At 38.3% G+C, this 18,784-nt stretch overlaps 2 protein-coding genes across 6 annotated transcripts in view; both read left to right on the forward strand.

The window, feature by feature from the left end:
* The window catches only part of PLCB4 (phospholipase C beta 4), a 184,804-nt gene that overhangs the window by 76,713 nt on the left and 89,307 nt on the right, over nucleotides 1-18,784 (forward strand). For all 5 annotated transcript variants that reach the window (XM_051615381.1, XM_051615380.1, XM_051615383.1 and 2 more), the window contains one exon: nucleotides 16,399-16,499. In XM_051615381.1, coding sequence (XP_051471341.1) covers nucleotides 16,416-16,499 — 84 coding nt within the window. In that variant the 5' untranslated portion in view covers nucleotides 16,399-16,415. The remainder of the gene's footprint in view (nucleotides 1-16,398; nucleotides 16,500-18,784) is intronic.
* Nucleotides 1-18,784, forward strand: part of LOC127382866 (1-phosphatidylinositol 4,5-bisphosphate phosphodiesterase beta-4-like) — a 290,239-nt gene that overhangs the window by 76,698 nt on the left and 194,757 nt on the right.

The following is an 18,784-nucleotide window of genomic DNA, read 5'->3' on the forward strand; positions in this document are numbered from 1 at the left end:
TTATGTGTTACGTAGGAGCAGGTACTGTTTATATGTTGTGAAAAATGAGTATTACAGCAATACTGCTAGTACGGAGTAATTTATGGAGGATTCAGTAACTGTAGCCTGTTACTCTGAACAAAGCCAAGTGTTACTGAAGAGTCTCTGAGAATATTACTGGAGTCTAAAATCATCTCTGATTGCTTCAAAGATTGCTTTGTGGTACTTTAAGGCTTTTAGCCAACCTGTTTTGTGTGTTTGTAAATGTACCGTGACATAGCATTCACACTAGAATGCTACAGCAGAAGATATGTTTGCCCCACATACCATAACGGGTAGAAATCCCCAAGATCCCTGGGCAGGCATAAAGCCTAGCTTTGGTAGCATGGAGCTCTGCATGGCTGAGAAGTGACTAAATTAACCTGCATAGTGGAGTTGCTTCTAGCACCCCAGAAGGAATGGGAAAACACTTCCAACTCAGAGCTGAGTCACACAGTTATGTGATGCACTGCACAGCATAAAAGTGCCCACTGAAGACTCGGATAAAACATTCTTGTGCTATTATAGTTCGAGCTGCTTTTTCTCTGTTACCAGCTTGTCTATCAGATATACCTGATCTTTGACCAGTGTTAGTACCTAGTTCCAGCTGGAAACATAATTTCATTCCTGCCAGAAGATTTTTGTGTGAACAAATTGTTGGAGTGAGGCATCACATTCTCCAAGAAGCCTCAATACTGTTGATGTACAAAAATACGTCTCTTAATACCATATGAGGGTTCATTTTTATAAGTGTTGGTTTTTGGTTTTTTTTCTTGTTTAACATTGACTGAAATGTTAAAGGTACAGGGAATATTTTTCAAGAGTATTTTATAAACAGCACTGGGTAAACTGGTATTATGGCATGTTATCTTTAAAGCAGGTCTGTGGGTGCATGACTTAATTTCAGTCACAGGAATGATAATAGAGTGGGAAGTTTTTCTCTGCAGTGTAGTATTGCTGATAAGATTTGGTGTTCCTTAAGTTCAGTTTGTGGCACCTGCCAGGTTCAGGTAGCATGGCTGGAGCTCTTATTTATCATTGTGCCTTTTTGTTAGCTTTGGACCTTGTGACGATTTTTATCCTGGTTTATATCCTGGTGTCATACTTCTGCTCCAAAACAAAGCCATACCTTCTAAGAAAGACAGGTTTGGCTAGAGATAACATTACCTTGTGCCTATGAGAACCCAGAGCAAAAGAAAGTTTTTCTTTAGCTGTAACAGAACGCTGTCCATTATAGAAGCTTGAGAAGAGTGGCCTTTGTTTCCTAGATCTGATAGTTCTGCCGCAGCGGTGGGTTTCCCTGAGTAACTTATTCCTTCTTATCATATGTGTCAATTTGGATTTCTGGCAGAAAGTGCAGTTTCTCTTCTTATCAGATCCAGCACCTGCATGATCTTATACCTGATTTTCAAGTATTGCCATCTTGAACTTGATTTTAAAGTTAGTCTTTAACTATAGCTTCAAAAAAACCCTAAGAATAAATTTGGCCTTTGTTCTTCTTAGTAGTTCTGCCATCTGTTTCTTTGTGTTCATAGAGGATTTAATTAAAAAAAAAAGTTAGAGCCTGAAAATATATTTCAACTTACCGGCTATGGTAGCTGTAGCTGTGGGTTTGCTTTTTTACATTACAGTAATCAAGTTCTTAAATGCCTTCGTAAATACGTAAATTTCTACTTAAAGTGGAGTTTGCAGTCTGTAAAATTCATGGAAATAGCAAACCTGTTTGAGAATTGGTAGGTCAGACCACAGTCCTGAAAAAGTGGACCGCAGAGAATCAGTGCTGAGTAAAAGCACATACAAAGTTAACCAGTTTTGAAAATCACAATGGTCTTTCCCAGTAGTGTGTGTGAGACCAGCTCGGCTGGCCCAGTATCCCAGTTTGCTGCCACCGGAAAAATTGGTACCCTTGCTTCCCTCAGGCAAACACTGCCAGTCTTTCCTTTATGCTGGTTCTGGTAATGTGTGATAAGGATACAGCGCACAAAGCTGGCAGAGAATAACAAGTGAATAGCTTTCCACCCCCAGACAGGGATTAACTGGCTAAACTGGGATCACTTGGGCTAGCAGGAATTGGATCATCCGAAAGAAAACAGAAGTGAAGGGTAGGACCACTCTTTTCAGTGAGAGGGAGTTGGATCGGCTCCTTTTATCATCCCTGATCACTCCAAAAGGGCTCCTTTTTTTGGTGGCACTCTGAACAAGCAGCTCTATGTTGCATTTTCCTGTTTTTCCTGCAGTTAGGTCACTCTGGTTACCTCTGATGAATGGTTGTCTCCAGCACACACTGGTAACAATTAACTTGGGGACAGTGGTGTTCACTGCTCTGCCTGTTTACAAAGCTAATAGGTGTCTGTGCCCTTAATGTTGTTATTCAAGAATACTCCGTGATGGGCACAGCTAGTTCACACCTTCTTACACACAAATCTATATGCAACTGAGTTTGTATACTGCAGTGAGCAGTAATACTGATTAACCGTTAACTAGCCCATGCTGTCAAGATTTTGGAGAAAACAGTAGAAATACAACTTTGGAAAGGAAAGCTGCAACTATAAAAATCTGTTCTTTCTGCTTCTGTGCCAGCCACTTCTGTTTCAGGAGAAGCAGTAGCATTTCTATTCCCTGTGCTGCTGTTGTCTCCCATCCAAGAAAACCTTGCCAACAACCTGGTATCTCAGTAAGCACAGTCTGGGTGCCCGCCTTCAGGAGGCTTCTGCCAGCTGCTCAGCATAAAAAACTTGCAGACCCCTCTCAGTGTTATTGGGGATGGCATGGGGCTTTTCGCAGAAGCACCAGCTGGGCCTGTTCCCTTTTCCCTATGTTTGCCATTTTGGTCAGATGCCCAAAGAAACTATACATCTATGGAGCAAAAAAGGGATTGAATTCAGCAGTGCCATGAGTATACAATAGCATCCTCTGACATGGGTGGAGACTGTACAGAAACAAAATTGCAGGAGAGTGTGCTGACAAAAGAAAAGATGTAGTGGTCTAAAACCTATATAAATATTTATTTAAGAAAACAAGCAAAAAACCACCAACAGACAAACGTGCAACCTTCCTGCTCCAAGTGTTCAACTTGTAAGCATAGTTGCTTCACAGGAGACTCATTTTAGACCTCTGCACCTTTCTCAGTGTTCTCCATTATATATTGTAGTTGTATAATATACCTGAGTGTTTTAAATCCAGTAAAATAATTTTCCCTGTTTATGCTGAAAAACCCCGTTCTTACTTTTTAACAAGTGAACTATCATGACTTGCTCAGGAAAAACAGTGTCTTAAGGAGAATGGATACCAGAAGTGTTCAGTGGTGGCCTAATACCTTTACTGTACAGATCTTTCTCTCCATGTTTTTTTTAATGTGGGAAAGCTGCCATCTTCTACCCTTGAAGCAACCTTCCCATAGATATTCCCAAACCCTTAGTTGTTAGACCCTTAGACTGGTCAGTTGTGTCTTCAACTCCTCTGACTGGCAGTGCACTTTCTGACCTGATCACAGAGAGCAAGAGTTAGTTAGGGTCTTGGATGAAGATGAAGAGCATTTTAAACAAAAATTATCCTCAGGATGTTAAGACTGCTCTGGGAACAAATGTGGTACAGGAAGATGGGAAGTGGGACTTTGATACATGATTTGACGGTCCAGTTGTGACTGTGCCAAAGTCATGTTTCTGTCACATCACATTGTACATTAATTCTTTTGGCAAGTTGTATTTCCTATGGGAGTCAGTTACAATGAGTGGTGTCCAGGGATAGTGTTTCTTCTCAAGCTTTTTCCGTGGTATGCAGCTTAGTTTCCAACACACAAGTCACGGATGCTGACAAGAATCAGATGCACCTGTTCCTTGACCACGACCCCAGATGCAGATTTATAGAGCCTAAAAGAATGGGCTTAAGGGTGTGTACCAGTTGAGCTGAGTGATTTCACTGCCAGAGATATTTTTAGTATAAATTGTGTACTTGCATCTAAGTTTGGAGGGATTGTAATTATGTCAGAAGTTTTGTTATACAAAAATAAGCAGCTGCTAAAGACTGTGGGCAACTAGGGACCACAAAGCATTGAATGCACTGATTCACATGTGGTAAGACTTTTCTCATGTGCCCATTCAGATTTCTTGCCTAGACTCTACCTTTGCTGCCTGTTTCAACAAAGTATCTGCCCTGCTTATCAATCTTAACAGAGCTTCTTAGGTTATTTTTCTGCTTTTCTTGTTCACTGGGCTGAGAGGTGATCTTGCATATTCTTTTCTGCAACAACATTTGCTCTTTGATTATAAGCTCCAGATTTTCCCTTAAAAAGCAACATTGTACAGTATTGCATGTATATACTGCATGTATATACACATTTCCCTGGCTCCTCTCTAAAATCTCAGGTGATTTACAAAGATACCAAAAATGCTTTTGTTTTACACATGCAGAAAGTGTGGTCTGCAGAAGTACAGCATGTGTGTTATTGTGCTTATTAAGACAGGAGCAAAGGAGTTTACTATCCAAGGGCAAATAACTCTCTTCTTTAAGCTTTCAGTCAAAAAACAGTCTAGACATTTTTATCATATTAAACAGTCTGAAGCATTTAATAGGTATGTGACAGGGAGAAAAGTGGTCTGAACTAGCTGACCAGTTTTCTTATGGAAAAAGCTGGGCTCAAGTTTTTATTCTTTGCAATGGTAATTATTATGCTGGAAATGCTTTATGATGACATATGAAGCAAAGCTGGTTTTAAACATGTCAAAATGTTACCCTCACTTTCTACGCAGTCTGCTGTGCTTTGTGTATGACACTGCTCTGGAATTTGATGGCCACTATACTTGATGAGTGTGTGCCACTTGTTACTAAGCTGTAGGAGGCCAGAGTGGGTAGTGGCAGCATCAGCTAAGCACCACAGAATGCTTCAGTGCTGGCTGCCACTACAAATGGCAAAACATATTTTTGTCTCTGCTAGTGTCTCTTTATCACTTTTTATGATGTAACAAGTTGCATTTGTTGATTGGCCTCTAAACATACTCCACTGCCTTTGACCTCCACCCTCCCATCTACAATCAGTTCTTTCACCTTCCCAGGCTTTTCTCCCACACATCCCTTGGTTTGTCTGCATCACGGAGTTCAGCATCTGCTGAACTCCTTGTCTCTGGGAGCCCTGCCATCCCCACTCCTGATCTGTCACAATAAATAACCCCACTCTGCTATTGTCTGGAATATTGGCACTCTTCTCTTGCCATGTCTTTCTTCTTTACCCCACACACATCCACACCAGCATTTTGTTTTGTTGTGTATATTCCACCCTGTTCCTTCCTTTCCAGCCTTATTGCAGAAACCCAGCTTCATACTTGGAATAATCTCTAAAAATAGCCGTGCTTGTTCTATCCTAAAGGGTTTCCGTTTCAGCTATCGCAAACTACCCACTGCTCTTTCTTAGCATTGTGAAAGTGCTGCCACTTTCCCTTTTTTGTTTTAGCTGTATTGGCCTGCTAGGGCACTTCATCATTCTTTCAAAGCCCACATCAGTATCAGACATCCCATTCATGCTTTCTGCATTTTTTCTGATGTTTGTTCCCTTCTCTTTTCAATTCTTGTTCTCTTCTCCACACCACTGTTTAATCTTTTTCTCCCCCAATGGTATATCAGAATCGAGAATGTCTTTGCATTCCAGACTGATGTGCATACTCTCACCTTTCCAGGGAGAGAAGTAAAAGTGCTTGTCTTCCTGCCTGTGAGCATGTTCCATTGGGTACCTATCTCAGTATGAGGACAAAAGTATCCTCCGCTCATGCACCGTGTGTCCTTTTCCACCTCAGTAGAAGTGAATGTCCCGGCATCAGGTGACAATAAAGAACAGTGATGAGGAGACTTGGAGAGATCATAGCTCCCCCTGTTGTTTCCTGCTGTTCAACACTGAATTGCATCTTAATGTTAGGAATTTAGAGAAGGTCAGTCCCCTGACTCTGGTGTCTCCAGTTGGTCCAGAAAAATCTGAATAAATTGAACCTCTCAGCATGTTGTAAAGCCTGCTGTTTATTATGAGATGTCCAGTAAGTGTTCAAAATGGGCTGTGTATGCCAGCATGCCATACCAGCAGTCCTGACTGGCAGACTGGCCCTCCTTTTTGTCTCCATATTGGACAAATAGGTTACATACCAACACTTTTATTTTTATCCCATTTTGAAATGCTGTGTCAAATCATCCATTTGGAGCACTACAAAAATGGAAATGCCTTTTCTCCAGAAAATTTCATATATATTTTGAGTAAGTGAACAAGCCAAAATGCATCCAGCAGGAAGGTTTGGAGAGGCTGCTGGCTTGGAACACTCTCCCACCCCTCTCCTTAATAGTTGGCATGCCTGGGTTTGGTCCATTTTTTAAACAAGTGATACATCAGTATTCAGAAAGACATTTTAGGGACACTCTTCTCAAGTAATGTAAACAACTGAATACCTCAATAATGACTGTATTAGTACTCTGAACTGTTTTATCAGATAAACTTATCTCGGATGTCTCAAGCAGTCTTATTATACCCTGAGGAGACAAAAAAAGCTTTCAGTTCGGTGCTGGCTGATATGACAGGAAACGTAGCACAATGTCAAGCTATTTGTTTCAATATTTGATTAACACAAACATATGCAGATTACACTGTTACTCTGCAGCAGGGATTAGTGGAAGAGATTGATGCCATGTTTTATGCATCCCTGTCTTCCGTTTTTAGTTAACTGTGAACTTACCAACTAAAGGATTGATGACATTTATTTCTTTTGGTTTTATCCTTGTTCCCATCACCTGCACATTCTTTCTTACTCAGTCTCCATTGCTTTTAGAGCTTCTGGGCGGTGGCACAGGAGCCATTTAAAGAGAAATCTGGCTGAAACAAATGTATAAGAAATGCTTATTCTGCCACCTGCCTACATTTATGAAGTAATGTTGATGATAATAATAATTTAAAGTTCGAAACCAGTTCCTTTCCCTCTTGAATCTCTAGAAGATTAAAGCTATAAATAGCCGATAACCTGGTGTGTCTCAAACATGGGTGTCCACATTAGAACAGCTGTCCTGCTGGAAGGAGGGCTTCTAGATTTCCAAATTATAGGCAGTATTTTTTTAGCCTTACCTAGTTGTGATACATTGTATTTAGGACTATGACAATGTCATCTTCAGAAAAAATGACCAGTTATTTATTAATGAGTTAATGAGTTATGCGTAATTAAAGGTATATAAAATTTAGCTCAGGGACACCTTTCTGTCAGTGCTTTCAAGCTCTCCGTATAGATATATTTAGTTATTATATATATATATATATTAGCATCACGAGGTGTGTAATTAAGACAAATCTTTCTAGCCTAATTTTTTAGAGGGAGAAAAATAAAAATGGGAAATGGCCGATGATTATTTGGAAATAACACAAGCTAGCACCTCAAGAAAAATCAAACAGAACCAAGCTACAAATATTAGCTGCTCCTTTGAGGACTCTGTAGCAGTATTGCTAAACATCAACTGTAGCCCAGGACCCTTAAGTCCTAGCTAGCCCAAAGGGACTGTGTTTTCTCTGAGCAACTGGTGATGAAAGTTTGCTGTCTACAACCGGTAGAGTGTTTGAGAGTGAGGAGAACAGAGAAGTTGAGCCTGTACAATGATATTTAGGCCAGGCAGTTAATAATATTTTTTTTTGCCATCTGTGAACTGTCACCCCAGTTCATAGATCTGCTTCTTGCGCAGCAATGCTGAAGTGCATGCCATAAGCACCACGTGTGTTTCTCTTCCTCATGTTAGCTGGGTGGAATCAAACAAAGAGACTGGACATTAGGAAGTTTTTTTTCGCAGGAAGAGTGGTCAGACACTGGAATAGGCTGCACAGGGAGGTGGTGGAGGCACCATCCCTGGATGTGTTTAAGGGTCGTTTGGATGTGGTGTGGGTGGATATGCTTTAGGGGAGAACTTTGTAGAGAAGGGATGATGGTTGGACTCGGTGATCCCAAGGGTCTTTTCCAACCTGAATAGTTCTATGATTCTATTATTCTATTAAAAACCAGTATGTTCTGTTTCTTTCTGGTTTTTTGTGGTTTGAACTTGAAATCTTGGCAAATGTCACAGTTTGACAATTCCAGGTCAATTTCAGCTGACTAAAGCCATCTCCTGAAATGCCATGTCTACATAGTTTTTTAACACCTCCAGGGATGGTGATTCCACCACCTCCTGGGGCAGCCTGTTCCAATACTTGACCACTCAGTAGTGAAATTTTTCCTTATATCCAGTCTAGCGCAAGTTGTGTCACAGAACTGAGGAAGGAGGAAAGGCTACACCTATAAATCTCTGTTATGCAGGATTGGAATTTACCACAGCCACTGGGGCTGGCTGGATAGAAGGGTGTTGCATAATTTCCATTCCAACCAACTAATGGTGTGCCTGCATTCCCTTGCCTCCAAGCCGAGACTTGATTCAGGGCATAGCCAACCTGTGAATGAGCAGGATAACAGGGGAAGTAAAGGGTGATGAAAACGACAGAAAGGATATCAGGTGCAAGGAAGGAAGGGTTGTACTAATTAAATGCAGCTACTACGTCTGTTTCTTGCTTTTCATTGCATATTCTCTTGTTTAGAGAAGGGGATGCAAAACCTGTTATGTCTAGGGTGCAAGCTGGTGCTGAGATGAAATCTGAGCACCGTTATGACTTCTGAGACAGAGATGTAAATTTTCTCACTAGTGCCATGGGTTAAATTGCACAGTGACAATCTTGTTCAAAAAGTACAACCCGCCCCCATGTGTTTTCATGATGACTGTAGTTTGTAGGCTTTATCCAGGGTACCAAGAAATTTGTAATTAATTTAGACTTTCAACAAGTATCTACTTTTAGCACACTCCCAACTGTCAAACAATGAATGCAGCTTTCTGATATTTATGCATTTTAGACTCCTGGAAGGATTGTGAAAGATCACCGTAGCTTTGTCTGGAATTTTAAGCCAGCAAAATGGCTCACTTCTGTTCTCTCAGAAATCATCTAGAAAACCAGTCAGAATTAGCCCCTGCAAATTGTAATGTCACTTTCCTAATTTTAGCTTTCAAAGTAACATCTATGTTCCTCACAGCTTATTAGTTTTTAAAATATCTGTATATTTTGAGCAAACTCATATTAAGCCATGTCAAAACTTTATTAAAGTTTTGATTTGAACTAAAGTACCTGACCATAGAAGGGATGAATTCAAACTCACAGAGCTTTAGAAGTTATTACAAAAATGTGATCTTGACCTTTCATTACATTTTATTAATACAAAGTCAGAGTCTGTGTCATGGTTTGGAAGCAGAAAACTGTGTCCTCAGGACGTGGTCATAGACTAGCTGATATTTGTAGTTTGGTTTTGTTTGGGGTTTTTGAATGTACTAGCTTTTGTTATTTCCAAAACTTTTCCTTGTACTTAAAAATGAAAGACTTCTGAATTTGAAGTTTGTGGTGCTTTTTCCGTGCTATTTGTAGTTAATAATTTGATCTTAGAGTTTTGCAGTTGTTTTATGTCCTGGCATCCCCAAACTCTTGCTTTCATAACAGAAATTATGCTCAAATAAAGTTATTTGGTGTTTATCTGTATTCCCAACTCAGTTCTTCTTACATATGTGTCTTCCTATCACATTAAAGTACAGGAATCACTTTTGCTTGAGATCTTTTAGAGCACTAAGATTGAGAAGGAGGCTGAAAAGAAGAAACTGAAATTTTAAATGTCAAAATCGCTCATGTGACAGAAATACATCATGCAAGTGTCATTAAATGCAGAAGCACTACTCACTGACTTAAAAGATGTGTTACCTGTCCACTACAGGTTAAACAAGAGTAGAAAATAAGTACAGTATTAATTGTCCAAAGAGCATATTGAAGACTCTTCGTTTTTTTAATAAACCCGACAAATCCCTTTTCTTTAGGTCTCATTGCTGTAATTATACAAGGTGTCAGATTTTAAAAGACTGAGTTTGAGTACTTCAGAAACTATGTTTATATAATTCAAAAAATACTCAAGGTGTTTTGCAAGTGCTACATATTTGTATTTATTTTGTTATTCCATGAAGTAGTCTTTGTTTTAACACTGTCTTCAATTGAAAACTGTAGAGGGAAGTAATTAAACTTAATAAAAGTAATTATTGGTTAAATCAAGATACATTTTATACATACATCAGAAGCTTTAGCAATTCAGAAAGATGTTAACAACTGTTACACACACCATTGCTTTCATCAAAGTCCCAATGATTCTCTATTATTACCTGGGGAGGAGATGAGTTCCAGGAAATGGGATGCTTGACGTTATGCTAAAATAGATCGTAAACACCTCTAACACTTCTGCTTAACTAGAGATAAAACTGTAGCATGTTCCACATTTATTGACAATTTTATATGTTATGAAGTTCACTTGACAGGTCAAAAGCGGAAAGTTACTGTTAAAAGGATACTGAGTAATATGTATAAATGAAAATAAACTGTGATTTCTTTTATCTTTTGATTAATCAGATTGCTAAATTCTTTGTACAGTTGACAGCATTATGAGCACATCCCCTCCTGAAATCATCCTCAATATCTGTGCCTTTCCCCTTGCCCTTTGCATTTACTGTTACACAATTGAAAATGGGAACACCAAATTTTCTATCATCAGAGGCAAAGAAAAACAATAAAAATCTCTACTTATTCAGTAAATTTCATGGGTTTGTATGGATGGTTTATTATTTTTTAAAATTTCTGGTTTTACCAGCTTCCAGATATGATAGCTCTGCATTTTGGATTACAACTCAAATCATACTTTTCTTAGGAATGTGTATTGATGAGGTTCTGTTAGTGCTGTTTATGTTACCACTTTGCTGTTGAAATTGCTAAGTTGCTTTTGTTTTCCCAGGCATTTCAAGTGTATGTTGTATGTCTTTGGTTGCTTTTGGCCCCTGGTTTTCGAGAACTGTATTAAGTTTCTTGCCTTAGCTGTGGGAATAATGCATTTTAAAAGAACCTGCTGAAAAAGGTGTCTTTTTCAAGAAGAAAAAAACAAAACAGCTAAATTTGACCATGGAAGAGCCTAGAGAGCTGTTAAATCTTGGAATTGCTATATGCTATAGTGTGGATACTGCAGAAATTCAGCAGTATGGTTCTCATTACTTTTTACATAGGACTTACACTGTAGTGGCTTTTATTTTCCAAGTTTTCTCAAAACTTACTCTGAATTCTAGATTCTAGTGTAGAAACCAAAGTTTTAAATGACACCCTTCCTCTGCATTTTGCATAAGGTGATGCTGGTACAGGTAGATATAGGACCAAATCCATTTGAAGCCAAGGAGTACTTGTAGCATTTGCATATGAAAGTACTTCAGAGCCTCAAAAAACCGAAGGGAGCATTTTTATAAGAATTTCAGTGTTGCACTGCCTCTTTATCCTTGAACAGCTAGTTTCTCCCTCTAGTCAACAACACTACAGGTGGACTTTCTGGAATGGGATGAACTCCATGATAAAACCAAGAAGTGATAGAGATCTGCTGATAGATATCTGGTTTTCCCTGTTAAGAAGAATCTTGTTTACCAAGGAGGAGTGGTGGTGAAGGATATATGTACTTCAAGTGAGGAAAGAATGAGAAATATATTAGGTTTATTTTAAAAAAAAAAAATTACTTCCTTGTATCTGAAAAACAAATATATATGCCTCAGCAAGATTATTAAACTCTTCATAGTGTTCTGTGGGTGATTACACTTTGCCCCTGAAACCCACATTGACAGTAACTGGTATGGGTTTAGGTGCTGTATTTTGAAGAGGTCAGTGGTAAAATGGCAAACACAGTGTGTGGACCCTCCTCATTTTTCACTTAGAAAGCAGTGATTCATTCCAGAAGCAAAAATAATAATAATTGTAAAAAAAAAATTACACGTATTGTTTTAATACTTGGGACTAAGCAAACTGCGGAAATGAGGAGTTACTGTGTTTTAGACAGGAGGGGATCAGCTCTAAGGAGTACTGCCATCCTTTCCAACAGTGTCTCAACATTGACAGGATGTTTATGGGATCCAAGGAGTATCCTATCCATCACGCTAGCAAGCCCTGTGGGTTAGTTTAGAATATAACCTCTTTCCCCAAACATCTGTCTGCTTTGTATTTAACAGAGTTCTTTCCTCCTCCTGTTCAGCCACACCTTATCCTTCTTTTGGTCAAAGAATGAAAAAAACAACAACCTAAGATTCATAGTCCTTCCACACCCCAGATTTAGCTTAATACAGCCAAGCTTACAAAAGAGGAAGACATCTATGTTAAATAATTCTATTCTGGATATGGTTAATTTTGAATCTCCACTCTTTTGGTACTCCAGGTGAATCCAAAGGTGCTTTTTTTCATGTGATCCAAATAATTTCTTTAGGCACAAATCAGTGTTGAAAGAAAGGGAAATAGTTTGAAAGGCATTTTACTACTGAACTTGAGAGTCTTCACCTACCTCTCCCCTGTGGTCAGTGATTAATTCCTGAAGTGTATTTTATATGAGTGTTCTTTCAGCTTTTGTAAATGGTATGTATTCAGAAGCTTTTTTTTTAATGCTTAAAGAACTGAGAAAATTTTAATTTTTAAAGGTTGTTTGAAACTTTTAAAATTAAAATTTTACAGTCTTTAAATTTAGTTCCTAAATCTTCTATCTCTCCCAGTTCACACATTTCAGTGTTATTAAATTTCTTTAAAGTGAGTAATTCTTGACTCATCATTGTTGGAGTATATGCATGCATATTTTTGCAATTATATGAATGTTTAATTGTCATGTTTGGTGGGGTTTGGTGGGTCGGATTGTTTTTGTTTTTTACTTTCTTTGAACTGCTTAACTATTTCTGAAGATAAACAGAGCTCCAAAGAGTGACGGGAATATTTTGGAGTGTTTTTTGATTCTCTTAAAAGCTAACAGGTTTATGGAAGAATGGATTTTTGAGAGGAGCATTAGAAATGTGAGAGACTGAAAAGAGCTTTTCTAAAGGCAGAGAGAATTTTCTTCACCTTCTGCACAGCTGCCAAAGCATATGGCTTAAAAATCCTGTTTGTTACAATTCACCTGACTCCTTGCTACATGTACTCAAGCCGTCTTTCCCACTTCATCTATCTCGGTTCATCCGTAAACTGTATTGAGCTCTGAGAGAGCAGAGCTAGCAAAGATTGGTAAGATGGTAAATAACAATGAGCTTGGGTCCCTGAGACAGAGCTTGATTGCTTGATAAATTGTGAGCAATTAAGCATGTTCCTTGCAGCTGCATGCAGGGTTATGCAAATAAGGACTAATTCTGGCTTGTATGACAGAGGACAGTGGTGGGCTACAGTGTCCTGATCCAGAACGCTGACTTCAGAAAGGCAGCTGGAAAAGTGGAAAGGGCTCAGACTGACTCAAAGATTTTAAAAATGTGCATTGCAGCAGAAAGTGAAGTGTTTGATCTATTTAATTTGTCAGCAATGAAGTAACAAGACAATTTCATCATACCTTGTGATTACCCAGACAAGGAGAAGATACCTGTGAAGACCGGATTTTGACAGAGCTATATTTCTGTCACTGGATGATGAACTCAGCAAAGCTCAAATTGGCAATAAAGTGCAAGTTTGTAGTGCTAAGGTAATTAGTGCTTCTGAAAGAAGCTGTTCAAGCACTCTTTCCATCCAGGATTCAGAGTGCCTGATGCTGGACAGAATGTTACGGTTTGTCTTATACAGGAGTTCAGTGCAGTTGCAGAGTTGCAGGTTTAAAAACCTGTGTCTGTATGGGGCTCAGTGATGGCAAAAAAAGGGCTTAGGCCATGCATATAGCCTAGGGACTGTGGAAGAGTATTCTTCACAGTCTTAAAAGTGACATCCCTGTTCTTACGATTTAGCATAGAATGCATCTGCTTTTCCCGGAAGGACTTCACATGCTGGCAGCATGTATCACGGTGTGAACTACCTGTTGTATTTGAAATAACTTTTCCTTTTGGGAGTGTTCTGGTAGTAAAAGTCATTTGAACAGCTAAGGAAATGTGTTCATCACTTCAGGTGTGTGTGTTTTAAGTTTCTTTCTACCGATGGGTTATTTTTTCAAGACCTTTGGGGATTTGTTGTTTAGTATGGGGTTTTGTTGGTTCTTGTCTCAACTTCGCTATAAACAAAGCCAGAAAATAGTGCGTTTCTCTAAATGTAGCTTTACTGTAAGAAAAAGCACTAAGTTTTCAAGCTGTTGTGCTTATAATGATCTACAGTGTGAAGTCTCTGAGCTGTATACAACAAGACACCATCATGCTACTACAATAGGATGGCTGTCCTATCATGCAGCTTCCTCCATGGAATGAGGAAAAAGCAGCTCTATGCTGATCTAAACTGGAAAAGACCCTAAAATTACAAGTGTATTAAAAAAAAAAATAATTATTTGAAACATACCCTGAAAGGATCTCAAAACATCTCACAGTCCTTATGAGGAAGATAGTACTTTTTTACAGAGTGGTATGAACCAAATGCACAGGGTTGTCAAAAAGAACAAGAGGCTTTTGATAAAATAGTAAGTGTAGCTGATTGCTTCTTGTTTAGCCTCCCCCACCCCCTTTCTTTTTTTTTAATTGCAGAGTACAGATACGTTGTTTTGATTTTTCATCCCATTTCAACAAAAGTGAACTCTTGATGTATGTATATAACTGTCAAATTGTATTTTTTATAGTTATGGAGAATTAATTAGTTTGTCTTATTCCTAGGACTTTAGAGAAGTGATATGTATTTTTTATATTCCTGTGTCAATGACCAAAAAAAAGCAGGAGATCGAGATGAGGAACATCAAAATGTATTTTACATTTTTTAGTAGTAAGGGTGTCTCTTCAGTAGAAAACTATCAAAGTAACTGTTCTAAAAGCTGTTGATGGGCAGAGTCTTTTAACATTATCTTCTGAGATCTTTTGTTGTCGTTTTTTTTCTTGTTAGAACACTTTTTATATCAATGACAACAAGACAGAGAAGGAGGATAATACAAAGTTCTGATTTTTTTTTTTTTTTTTTAAAGACACCTATTCTGGGTTTAAAGTTCAGTCAAAGTAGACACTTCTGTCTAAGAACATCATGGACGGAGGCATTGTTACCTAACTGGGAATATTTTAGTCTGCTAACCAGAGCTTAAACATATGCAAACACTACAAACATGACTTATATAGCATCAATTAGACAGGCTGTCATACTCTTCCTTTATTTTTATATATCCTTTTTATTCTTTGCACTTAGACAAAGTTTGCTTGGACTGGGTGCCTGCATTCTAATGGGATAAGAGCTGCACTGGTTATGCTTAGCTCTATATTGTGCTGTTGGTGGTGGTCAGTAGTAAATGATCATTGTCAGAGGAGGATAAGGCAAGCAGACCAGGAAGGGTAAGGCCATGTTCACCAGCAAGACAGCATGTGGGGTCAGATGATGATGAGCGTGTGCTGTGTTCATCCTCCATATCTCGTTTCATGGAACAATTTGCTGACATCTCTGAGTCAGTCTTCTGCTTTCAAGTGTGTTCCCTCTCATGCAGGACTTTCTGGTCCAATGCATAAAGGAATAACCAAGATAATGTGTGTGCTCAGTGACAACAGTAAGCAGGAACACTGCAGATGCCCTTTACTTCAGTAAAACAAACTTCAGTATTTCAGAGTACATAGGTGAGACATTTTCTGGTGTAAAGCAGCATAACCTAGAATGTACCAAAGTGTTGGAAAGTAGACTGAATAATTTGATAGTCTTCATGATGAGGTCCATGTGTTGTGACTTCTTTATTATATTCTAAATTAACAGTTTTGTTTATATTCCTAAACTTGCATAAATGCACAATGCTACTAGCTAATGTATCTTAATTACCTATCCCTAACCAGTTTCTTTCCCTATGAATTTTGACCTTTATAATATCCATATCTTGTATTATGTATAAAATACTACTGAAAATATCCAGGATTTTATTTAATATGAGTGGATTTTGAAGTATAAAACAAAGAGGAAAAACGTGTTTGTCTATGTAGAATATAATTTATAATGTTAAAAAAATAAAATCTGTCTTTGTGGGATCTGATATTTTCCTGTAAAAAAAGAAGCACTTATGTATATTAGAGGTTGTGGTATTCTGTGTCACCTAGAGCTGCATTAATCCCAACCTCATACTCTAGAAGTAATGTAGCAGAATTTTAGACTAAGGCAATGTTACAGTGTAAATTGGTTTTTTTTAATAATCAAGTTGAAACACACATTTTACAAGTATTTTTAATTTTGAAGTTAAGAAACAAAAATACTCCTCTGAGGAAACTCTTGAAACAGAAATTCACTGTGAATTTTAATACTTCTGAGTGAAATGAAAAGCTAGAAGTCACTTTTTTCCCTGCTTAGACTTTGAAATACTCCTTTTAAAGACCATAATTGAACTCTGCTTTTTAATTCCATTTCAGGTTTTTCTTCTATAATCATGGCAAAACCTTACGAATTTAACTGGCAGAAGCCAGTTCCCTCTTTTATGCAAGATGGAGCTGTGTTTGACAGATACGAAGAGGTAAGAGGCCAGTTGCATTTCATTTGCTATTCTCTTTTAAATATGTAGATGTTACAGGATATTTCATATTTTGCTTTCATTGTACACAAGTACATTTTCTATCAACTCCAGAAATGTATGAGGAGGAAATACCAACATACATTATCATTATACAGATTTTTGGTTTTAAAAGAAATAACTTTAAAATATATTTAATCCCTCAGATTTGAAATAAGCCCTGAGCAAGAGAAAGGGAGATTTGGATCAAAATATCTGTAATGTGCATAAAGATAATGATTTGTAGATTTATAAAGCACATTACTGAACAAAGTGAATCCTTCCATTTTTTGTACATCTATCAAATGCAGGGGCAAGGAGAGAAATATGTCTTTTTTAATTACCTAAACTGAGGACCGGCATCACACAAGGGAAAGTAAGAGACCACAAGCCATTTACATTCTGATTCAAATGTATCATTTGAGATCTGGAGTGTTTTTATCTCCTTTAGAAAATCAACCTGTATTCTATCTAAAATATGTTTACTATGATGCTGCTTTCAGCTGTGCTTTAATCCAAATCTATTAAAGTAATGCAAAACAGGACATTTTACACGCGCAGCTGAAATAAAATGCTGAGAAATTTACCTTATATTCAGTGTTGATATGTCTGTGAGAATAATTTTATCAGAGTCTATTTTTAATCTTGCTTGGACAGGAAATCTCTAAAAGTTGAAGGTATCTCATAAGTGCCTTCAGGGATATTAGTATTTTCCTGTTAGCTTTCGAAATATAAGTGAATGTATTTTTTTTATCATGACAACTGCCAAGATAGGAGTAGTTGTTTTACCCTGCTTTTTAGTTTTGGGGACAGGTGAACTAAGAAGGTACTAATGGGCATTGAATTCCTTAGGAAGGAGGTTCATAAAAGCTTTCTTTTTCTTCAGTAAATACTGTTCTGTAAACAGCCTGTGAGGATCCAAGTGAGGGGTTATGGCGAAGCAGAGAATGGGCAATACAAAAACTAGTTTTAAGTGATCAGATTTTTGTGTGAGATCAAGAATGCTCTGTGAGGCACCTGGGTCCTTGATGTAGTGATAGGAAAAAAGAGACATCTCAGAAAGTAATACTTCTGCGCTGTAGGTCACGTACCCAGCAGGCACCTGTGGGATACTCAATAATGCTGGGCAAGCACACAGTGAGCTGGCAGCACCAGAAGTCTTGCTCCTTGCAGTTAAATTTTCTGCCTTCCAGAGCACTGTAGATGGGGTCCCACTTGGCACTTGTGGGGCAACGTGTTGTTTGGCCATCCACATGATACTAACTGCATTGCATGCTGCAAGTTTTGCTGCAGTTTACTCTGGGTTTGTTATGTTACAGTTGGAAGCCTGGTTTGTTTTCTTCGAGGGGACTCTTCTGGAAACACTACCTAACTTAGTAACTAATTGTATATTTTATCTGCAATTTTACAGGAATCATCAAAGGCTATAAAAAGCGAAAACAAAACAGTGACTCAGAAGTTAAGATCTGTAGCCTGTAAACAGTGAGCGCTTGATGTGGCTGTTTGATATTATCAGATTTATTATATACATAGGCTATTATTTAACTGTGTTGTGGTAGTAACTAGATAGCCTAACCAACAGAGACCATTGTTTTAGAAATGCTATGCAAACATGGCATGGTCTGATTCTTTCAAGAAAAATGTTTCACAACTAGCCTTCTAATTTTCATGGAAATTGTGTGCTTAATTCCCCACCCAAACAGAAGTCATGTTGGGGAAAAGGGACATGGTAAGTGAACTAATGGTGTACAGCAAGTCAGTGCAGAACTGGGGCTCAGGAATCCTGGTGCAGAGTCTGGGTGACTAAACAGCTTTCATACAGCATGAGAGGTGTTTCATGTGCCCAAATTGCACTGAGTGGCTAGAAAAATCTGAATCATTGTCATGTGGAGCAGTGCCTTGATCCACCTTTTAGAGACAGATGAGTCCCTTAACCAGAGTAATTACAAATTATGAAAATATATTTTGAGCTAAACATTATAATTTTTGACTGCTGAAAAATCTGAGTCTAGAACAGGCATATACCAGCAGAATATGGGAAATAAAAACCAGACATGTTTAGGAATAATGGAATCATAGAGTCACAGAGTGGCTTGAGTTGGAAGGGACCTTAAAAGTCACGCAGTTCCAACCTTCCTGCCATGGGCAGGGACACCTACCACTAGACGAGGTTGCACCAAGCCCCATCAGCCTGGCCTTGATCACTACCAGGGATGAAGTGGCCACAGTTGCCTTTGGCAACCTCTCTC

This window comes from Apus apus, chromosome 3, assembly GCF_020740795.1.
Source record: "Apus apus isolate bApuApu2 chromosome 3, bApuApu2.pri.cur, whole genome shotgun sequence".
NCBI classification, from domain to species: Eukaryota; Metazoa; Chordata; class Aves; order Apodiformes; family Apodidae; genus Apus; species Apus apus.